The sequence below is a fragment of the Tigriopus californicus genome, chromosome 2, assembly GCF_007210705.1.
Source record: "Tigriopus californicus strain San Diego chromosome 2, Tcal_SD_v2.1, whole genome shotgun sequence".
In the NCBI taxonomy this organism is placed as follows: domain Eukaryota; kingdom Metazoa; phylum Arthropoda; class Copepoda; order Harpacticoida; family Harpacticidae; genus Tigriopus; species Tigriopus californicus.
This window is the reverse complement of record NC_081441.1, coordinates 8395968-8405893: the sequence shown is the minus strand read 5'-3', so window position 1 is coordinate 8405893 and position 9926 is coordinate 8395968. Positions and strand designations below refer to the sequence as shown.

Sequence of the window (9926 nt, the reverse complement as noted above, 5' to 3'; positions counted from 1 at the left end):
ACTCCATTACAAAGCAGACGGCGAGCGCTGATGTGATCAATCTGCCTGCGCCTCAATCTTTCAAACCAGTACTGCCAAGTTTGATCCAAACTGGATGTTTTTGGTCAGAAAATATACGTTCCCCTGACCTAAAAAAATCCAGCTTGGATCAAACTTGGCAGTACTGGTTTGAAAGATTGAGGCGCAGGCAGATTGATCACATCAGTATCAGCAAGACTGTTGAGAGAGCGAGATCAGTTGTGAGTTCGTTATGCCTGAGTGGGTTGAGTTTTCCAAGAAAGAGCAATTGTTAAAATCTCTTCAACCTGGTGACAGAATTGAATTCGATCGGGGCGTTTATTGTCATTGGGCCATTTTCATTGGTAATGTCAGCAATTAATACGCAATTTGAGTTAAGTCAACGATATCAAATGAAATGGTTGTTTGAAATATAGGTCTGGACTATCAAAATGGATCGACTTACTACAAAATTGCGCACAGGACCCACCCTACTTATGCTGACAATGAAATACCGATCTTCATGATTGCCTCCACCAGCATTCCGTCATCGACTCAAGTGAGACTAGGATTATCAAAAGTCTTAGAGATTTCAAGTCTTCAAAAGAGTCATTAAGCGGTTTTTCCGAATTTGTAGATGTCGAGTTGTTTCATCGGGCTTATGATCTTTAAAATCTTAGTCAACATACTTTTTGCATTCGTTTCGTTATCTGGTTATTGTTTTTGAATTCGTGGAATGCCAACGCCACAAAAGCTCATCATCTTGACAAAGATTAACTTCCTCGCCTAGGAGTCAGATCCTCTACAAATAAAGGAGTGCTATTGCTCGATCTTTTAATGTAGTTTCGAAAATAGATTGATTATAAGATTTAGGAAAGACAAACAAACCTCAACCTTGGTTATGGCTTTTGGTCCTCAGTAGAAATTTGGGTCGTTTTTCAACATTTTTGGACATTGCGACCATTTTTGCAACTATGCTGTCAATAATTGCTCCAAAACAAGCTAGCTTTAAATGTGGGCAATGTTTTTTGACAACAAAAAACCCGACATCTCTTGATGAAAAACTTATGAGACTCTTCATTGTTAATTTAAATTTCTGTCTCAAGCAATCCAAAGTGCTGAGACCTGTCGCAGTTCTTGGGGATGATAATATCTGAGTATATACAGTGTGACAGGAAACTTCTGGCCCTGTGTAAAACCCCAACACTGTTCTTGTACCAAGAAATTCCTGTATTTCACCTAGTATCATGTCTGTTCTCCATTCAATGCAACAACTTTTCTGACCGCATTTTTCTTGGATTCAACCAAAGCTTCCAAGGTATTGACATTAATAAGTGACCATGTCTTATGTAATCGAGCTTTGAGTTGTGAAATTGTTGAGGCAGGAGACATTTTCAATATGATTGAGGTGAGGGGAATTGACTGGCCATTCCTCTTTCCACCTATCCCGTTGAAAATTATTTTCCAACCATTCAGTGGTTGTTTTTTCTGCATGCAGTGGAGCACCATACTGCGTGATAATTTGGTCGGAAGTTGACTCGGTCAATTTTGTTTAGAATTGGTAGAGACTGGAAAAGACAGTGGACGATGATGGTACTTATGAAGTAGAATGTGGACAACAATCTAGATTTGTAAAGGCTTATTGCTAACCAATGAAAAGCTTTGTTTTGTTCGCACAGTAATGGACAATAAGTGGTTGGGAAAAGCGGCAAATTTCAAGGGGGTCATAACTTTCCTGTCACAGTGTAAAATGGTGTCAAGAGTTAAGCGCCCAAGATTTCTGCCATAATTGCATTTTTTTAGCTGGCTTTATTTTTAGTGACTTAGGCATCATATTGATAAGCATTCCGTCGTTCAGAACTATTTTAGTTCTTGATGTTTCGCTAACTGTTTAATCAGAGATAAGCACTCATATACAATGCGCGGTATTTTACCGGGTAAGATAGTCCATGTGACTTATTCAATTCAAATCCAAATGCTACTTATAGGAGCACCAGAATTATTTTTGTTTGAACAGTTTTCTGACTTGTGAAGTACATATTTCAGAGCCTTGGAGGAGGAGCGATCCGTTATGACGATATTCTTCATGTGTGGACAAAAGGTCGTGCAAGGTGAGGTTTAACAATTGATGTTTTGTCCCGGATTAACGAATTACATTGAGCAATACTTAAAACAAGGGGTTGCGTTTGCCAACATGAAAGATTCTACAACTTATACCCTTAATTGAAAATTTATGAAAAAAATGTCCATTTAATTGAACGAGGACAAAGAAGAAGACGTTTCTGTGCTTTAAAGTGTACTACGCAGGGGTAATTTGGGTAATTTGCATATTTCTATTTCAAATACATTTTGCACCTTGCTACTTTTATTGCTGTTTGGCTTCGCGTCTTTCGGAATATTTTGAAAAAATATCAATGATGTTGGACTTCATCATGTAATATGGTATTTCAGTCAAAAGCCGCCATGTTCGTTATACAATTTGAACTCATGAAGCAAAAAAAAATAAAAATCCTTTTAACTCAAATAAAACATCAACATTTTAGGCTTCAATTTTGAATGACATTTGGTTTAAAAGCAAGAATCTTTCAGCACAAGGGTTTTGAAACAACACATTTTTTGAGCCCTTAAAACCCTACTTTGTTTCTTATTTTGAGAGCTTGCATAAGCTGGTCTATATTGAAGACAGATTTGCTTTTTTATTGCTGACTTTCAATCAATAAGAATCATGTTTTGTATTGGTGCTTAAATCGCGGTTTTAAGGCTCTTATCTGGGAGTTAGTGCTTGGACGTTTTGCCACCCAGTATGAAGATTGACTCCCTCAAACGTTTAGGGATTTTCATACTTCAGCTGTGCATTGGATCCTACAAGGTTTCCAAATCCGATCCGAAGTGATTTTTTGTAATCCGAATCCGATTTTTTCCTAATCTGACCGAATCCGAAATTTTCCGCTCAATCCGAATCCAAATCCGGGAGCTCTGCCCAATTCGAATGCAAACTAGCAAAAAGGCTCCAGAGCACTTTGAATCCAATAGTTGTGGCTAGCCTTCAAAGAAAGTTGGATTTAATCCAAGGTAGAATTAAGGCCTCCATTGAGACAGATCAGTTGAACAAGGAAAGTAGAGTTGTTCAAGCATGAGGTCGAATCCGAAGGCGTTTTTCTCTTATGCAAACTCTAAGAGAAAGATCCAACACCTGTAGGGCCTTTTGAGGTCGATGGGGAAGCCATAGACAATGTAGGGACTATGGCCGACATACTTGGAGATCAGTTCTCTAGTGTGTTTTAAACTCCACTGAGTTTATAAGCAACAGTCCATTGCTCTATTGATGAGTTTGTTGGGACTTGCAAGCTTTCAAGCGATTGAGCATTTAGATGATCTTGTTGTCACAGATCAGGATGCTTTAGAGGCCATCAGGGACTTGAGACTCTCGAGCTCCCCTGGCCCTGATGGAGTGACATCTCAGTTTCTGATGAGATGCTCACAGGTTCTTGCTCCTGTTTTCTCGTACTTGATGCGTTGCATCTTGCACCAGGGCAAGTTCCCCTCTTCACTAAAGATAGCGCACGTTGTTCCAATTTTCAAAGGGGGAGATAAGTCGCTCCCCAGTAATTATAGGCCGATTTCTCTCACTTCGAATATTGTGAAGGTGTTTGAGAAGATCATCAAGCTCAAACTTGTTGAATTTCTTGATATCTATGGAGTCCTCCCTCCTAGTCAGCATGGGTTCCGAGCACATTTTAGCACGTTTACCCAACTGATTGAGCATATTTGTAGAGCAGGTTATTGAGGGACTAGAGAGCCACAAATCAGTTTATGTAGTTTCTCTCGATTTTGCCAAGGCCTTTGACAAGGTAGGTCATGATCCTAGACCAAATATACTCTTGGATTGCTTCGAGTAACATGGCACTGAATGGAATGAAATTTCGCTCAATGACCTTTGGGTCGACGCCATTAGGCACTCCACTATTAGATGATGAAGGTAAAATCATTCTGCAGGTCTCGTCCATGAAGGGTATAGGTGTAGTCCTCCAAAATAATGGAAAGTTTGATGAGCATATCCAGTTGAAGGTGGGTAAAGCCGGTAAAGCTTTTCAAACATGTGGTTGGATATATCGCACGTTTTAGTCCAGAGATAGTATCACGATACTGACTCTGTACAAGTCGATTGTTCAGCCACATTTTGAATATGCTTCTCCCATTTGGGCTCCAATGAGTTCAGCCGGATCGCAAAAGCTTGAGCAGGTTCAAAGATGTTTTACTAGGGTTGGGACAAAGCTCATGAATGTTTTCGAAAACGCACATTCATTACTTTCATTGATTGTCATGCAATTCGTTTTCCTCTTGTTACTTCTCCGCAGGAAAAACAACAGTTTGGATTCAAAATATCCTCCTCGACATCCCGACAAAATTTTGGCAATGATTGAAGCAATGATAGACAATCCAAGTCAGAATGGTTACAACTTGCTGAAAGACAATTGTGAACATTTCGCCAATGTCGCTCGGAATGACACCAGCACAAGCCAGCAGGTGAGTTTAGCTCAATTAAATTCTTTTTAAGCGGTAACATTTTTCAGCGGAGATCTAAGCTCCTTCTTTGCTCCCAGACCCTCATATTCAATATTTAGTATTTATTCTTTCATAAATAAAAGTTGAATATTTAATGGAAACCACCGATACTGCACCTGACTGTCGACTCTGGCCAAGCATGAGATGTCGAAGACTTCCCGCTGATATGTCCCCCCAAACTCATAACTATATTGTTGTCCTCGATTTGTATTTTTGTCATGTCCTGTTCATAAGATTGTAAACGCCACCTTTTAAACAATTGACTGATTGTTAGCTTTAGCAAGAGGCACGTAGGTTTAGTCTCACATTGATGTCGGACGATCGATAACCTGTGAGCTAAATCACCTTCTCCATGGCTAAACAGAACAGCACACGGTGCCATAGGAATGAATCACAACCTATTTATTGTATTGTTTAACCAACCGATTGGTCAGTCGTCCGAAATCTTGAGTCTAGACATCTACGGATGAAATTACTCTGAATTAGGCTCCCAATACTCTTTTAGGTGTTTTTAGGGTAAACAAATCAAGAGGAGCAGTTCTTGTTGTTATAAAATGTTAGCAACCAATCAAAAGAATGTTTCACGTACAACGCACTTACTGGCACATCTTTTTTTTTTTTACAAAAAGGTTATAGTATCAACTTGATAAAATATGTTGGATGCCCTTTCCATGGAAAGTTCATGCATACGTACGAATTACAAGTTGAATGTTCCAGTTTTCGTCAAAATTGGCCGTCAAATGCCCTAATGGTACCCTAGAGACAATTCTTTTAGATATAAAATACATTTTTGTTCTCATGGTTTTATTCATTTTTGTTTTTGTTTTCTGGAAGGCTATATTAGCTAAGAATAGTATTTTAAGTCAAGTCATTTAAAACACATTAAAATTTAGGAGCAAAAATGAGGCAATAATCATCTCCCAAAGAAATTACATTACTATTTGTTTAAAAAAATGTGATTTTCTCTTGAGTGTGTAAAGCTTGAATATTATTTATCAAGTTTGCATTCAATTTACGCACGCTTCAAATTTTCAATATGCTACCTACTGTATCATTTTGAGGCAACGACGTAATTCATTTGAGTGAATGAGATCTACAATGTATTTATATTGTTCATGAGTTATTGCAAACTGTCAGTCAGCGCTTTTGGTGGCCAATATTGACGGAAGCGAGGGCTTTCAAGTCAAGACATTTAATGATTTTAAAATTCCATTCTTCTTGTCAGGTGATCAGGGACATATCATACTTTTACGCGTCAACTGACTTCTAATAAGGCAAAAATTGTTCCTCTTGATTTGCTGATATCAAAACAACATCTTCAGTAGTCTTGAGAGCATAGTGGAGAGGTACCGAACAGCAGTCTAATCGCCATGCATTTTGAACAAAATATAGGCCTGTGCGTTTAAAATACAACATTACTTAGATCTCCTGCTATTTTTCTCGCAATTGTTTTTGGAAAACAAAACCATTTCCACTTGCCAGAAGAGGGTTTTGAGAAGGTGTTCGCTAATATTTTAAGCTCTAAATTTGAAGCAGCAAAGAGATTCTTGCCTTATCCGCTCGCTGGAATGACATATACCAAGATTGCCAAGACGTTGGACTTATGATCACTTGGAAAGTCCCTAGGCATCGATGTGATGATATCGTCCATGTTGGACAGGAGTGCCACTGTGCCAAATTGCAGGTCTAGACAATCATTGGCTCCGACCTCGTGTACTTGGATGAGGGCGAGAGCCTTGATGCAAGTTGTTAGCTAAGAATGTGCTTCCCTGGACTCAAACCACCTATGGAGAGGCACGGTTGTGACAATAAGATCGCCCATGGTGCCACAATGCAAATAAAATGCAAAATTTTCTGAAGTTGCACATCATAGACCTTTCTTGACAAACTTTCTAAACGTAGGCCACCACACAGCCCAGGTTGTTCACTCTTCGACTTTACAATCTTTGGGTGTTTGAAGGGAAGTTGTCAGGTGTCCGTTTTAAGACAAAAGACCAGCTCAAGACCGCCACAAAGGATGCCTGAGCCAGCCTCGAGCCGAGCTTCATCAGGAATAAGTGCTCCAAGTTCCGCTCCGGGCTGGAGTTGATAACTGGTAATCGTAATAATAATCAAGTAACCTGCATTGCTCAAGGTCCTAGTTATTGATTGCTCTCAATTCCATATCCTTGTATTACCTACAACATTATTTGCATTAAATGCATTCAAAGTTAAATCAAAAGTGTTGCACTTTAAGCGTACAGGCCTGTATACGGTAATTCCCTGACATGAACAAACGGGGAAACGAGGTGTGGGATTTCTAAGCATTCAGCATTTTTGCTCAAAAATTTTCATTTTTTCCCAAGTCTAGCTTAAAAAGCCTGACAACAAATCAACGGCCATTTTTCATTTGACTTCCTTACCGCTGCTGGGAATCGGATCCCCTGCAGTTCAAGACAGAAAAAGGAATTAATTTTACTGGAAATTTATACGGTATTTGATCCACTAACGAATTAGAGTTGGTGGATCTGGCTAGCCATTGAACATTGGGTTGATCAGAAACTTGTCCAAGCCTGACATAAATACTCCCAACGAATATTTGAGGAGAGCAAATTGAACAATGAAGGAGCCCGAGAAAGAAGAGAAGTGGACTTCATTGTTCGAACTAGTCTGGATTCTGGAGGGGTTGAAGGTGCTCTCAAAACGCACATTAAACCTCTACGGTCACTAGAATTGACCCTTAAACCTGGGTTGGGACACAACTCATGAATGCTTTTTAAAACGCGCAGTATCAGAAACCTTTCGTAACTTCTCTGAACACTTTATCGTCCCAATATTAAAAAGTTTTTAAAAATTAGATACATTTATTTGAAGCCATGATAAAGCAGATGTAAGCAGCCATTTCCTATTTGAAACTTCAGAGATTGAGTTATTTTCAGCAAACCTTATCAATGCACCAAATCAAGCAGCGCTCTATAGTAGACACAAACGATAAACATACATAGTCTTTAGGGTAATAAATTGTCTAGATACATCAAACCTGACCTCCAGGATGCCAGATTGTTGACCACAGTGTCGTCATTAAGGATTGCTAAACGGCATTGTAAGAAGAGCTACAACCTTTCACGTTGGTTCGAATAGTACCCTCTCTTATGTACAAATTTTGAGTTACTTTCGTAAGAAGTGGTAAGAATTCGACGTCTTAATTGAATGGTTGCGAGCAGGAATACATCCAGACCAAAGTTGTGTGTTTTGGATCCGATCCGAAGTGATTTTTTGTAATCCTAATCAAAAACACTTTTTCCCATTCGACAAGGTCTCCGAATCCGAGAACTTTACCCAACCCGAACGAATCCGAATCCGAATCCGACAAATTTTTCGTCAAATCGGATTTGATTAGAATATTTTGCTTAATCCGATCCAAATCCGATTTTTCTCCCCCAATCACCTTTAAAACAAAAGCTTACGTAACTTTTACCAGATAAAAAAAATGTTCTGCCCCATAATCATTTTGAACTGATGAGATTGAGAAGTAATCAAAAGTTGTCAAGAACATGTAAGAACACAAAAATATGCAAGTTCTTCCTTGTATGGAATAAAAGGGTTATTGAAAGGTTGAATATATTCTGTCACAATCCTTTAGTATATATTTCCCAGAGGGACTTTGAATGCACTCAGTGCCTTCATATTCCTCTTACCTCATTGCCGGAGTAGCAACACTATACCTGTAAATTCTTCTTCTTCATCAACTCGATTCAATCTAAGATATTCCGTTATTCTAGATCCTTGCATCACATTGAACATGTATCTTTTGCGTTACGTATCGGAAATCATCTTTACAGGTAGATAGAGGACTTTCTATCGCCTCGATTGTTGGGGGTACGTTGGTGGGGGTATTTGGCGCCATTGCTATTGCAAAAGCAATAAACACATCTAAAGAATCCGACGACGAAGAAGAACCCACGCAATATCGATACGGGAGATAAAATCGGTGGGTCGATACCAATGGTTAAAGAAGTGTGACAATTTCCGAAGAGACACATACCCATAAGGAGACATCGTTGGTTTAATATTTCAATTTTTTAAGATGGTTGTAAAGACGTATTTGAGCGAAAATATATTTATAGATACTCTTCACATATCACACTTGTGGTGGTTGATCTTCGGTATGAATGACTAATTCTTGGTTGCTGTTAATTTCAACCTTCGAATGAAGCTCTTTGCTCTCTAAGACGTGTTCATCTTTCAACGTGACCAAAGCAAATATATTCACTTTGTATACCATGCCTTCTTCCAAGGACTGAAGTTTGAAGTGTTGCTCATCTTCCTCTCCTGGGGGAATCACGGATTCTTCAATTTTTGATCCTTCCTCGGAAGTTCGCCATTTGATTTTGTACCCAGATACATTGGGCGTGATAGATTTGGTGAAGAGGATCTCATGGTGACGACTGCCAATCTTGAAGTTGGTCGGCTTGTGTGGGATCGTCGAGAACGTACTTACACTGGGATCACTAGCCACTTCGTGTTCCCTTGGGGTCAGTATGGACGTTATGATTTCGACGGTGTATGTATGACCAGATCCAGCGGGGTCCGGCAATTTCGAGAAATTGTATTGCATTTTGTCTCCTGCAAGCTCCGCGTTAAATGAAAATTCCAAAGCTTCGGAAAAAATCTTGAGTTTGTACTTGGACGTTTGAGGGTTCATGGCTCCTAGAGGTGGATCCCACTTGACCACGATCGAGTTAGGCGTGGCAGTTTCCATTCGCACGTTCTTCACCGTCTCAGCCATGGTGGTGAGTGTCACTGTTGACGGATCCCCTTGGGTCTTTTTAGTTTTGTAAACGCACAAAGCAGTCACGCTGACGTCGTAATCCGAACTAGCGGCCATTCCCATAACGTGGAAACTCTTGGCCAATTTAGGGACAGCCACGTTTTTAAATTCCTTTCCGTCATGGGTTTTGACTTGAACCATGTATCCTTTGAGGCAAGGATGTCCTTCCAAAGGAAGCCACTGGACAACACATGAGTCATTTTTGACCTCGTACACCATAAGTCCAGTGACGGGGGTCGGGCGTGTTATCACAAAGTCGGTTATTGTTTGCCGAGTGGCAACATTCCCCGTTTTAGTGCCCAATTCCACCGAGTATTTGTCTCCTGGATCTAGACCTAAGATGGTGTATTCAGTAAGTTTGAAACTGAGATTCTCGATTCGACGTTGATTAGACATATCGTAGTCTGCCAAATTTGGATCCACTGTGATCTTCCGAGACTTGGCTGAACTGAGCCTGACTATCTCCACACGCGACTCATGAACGCCTTGTCCATCGGGGAACTCATCCTTGATCTTGTCGACGGCTAGCGTATACTTTGTAAATTCTCCCCGC

At 39.8% G+C, this 9926-nt stretch overlaps 2 protein-coding genes across 2 annotated transcripts in view; one reads left to right on the top strand and one right to left on the bottom strand.

Moving 5' to 3' along the window:
- The first annotated feature begins 187 nt into the window (after positions 1 to 187).
- On the top strand, positions 188 to 8679 carry LOC131893070 (phospholipase A and acyltransferase 2-like). The gene is made up of 5 exons (XM_059243000.1): positions 188 to 362; positions 435 to 556; positions 2044 to 2108; positions 4356 to 4524; positions 8385 to 8679. The coding sequence occupies exons 1-5, from the start codon at positions 251 to 253 to the stop codon at positions 8526 to 8528; spliced, it is 612 nt and encodes a 203-aa protein (XP_059098983.1). The 5' UTR covers positions 188 to 250; the 3' UTR covers positions 8529 to 8679.
- Positions 8680 to 8682: 3 nt separating this feature from the next.
- Positions 8683 to 9926, bottom strand: part of LOC131893069 (uncharacterized) — a gene marked incomplete in the record, with an annotated part of 3112 nt that continues 1868 nt past the window's right edge. The window contains 1 exon segment of the mRNA XM_059242999.1: positions 8683 to 9926. Within this exon segment, the coding sequence (XP_059098982.1) occupies positions 8684 to 9926 (1243 nt within the window).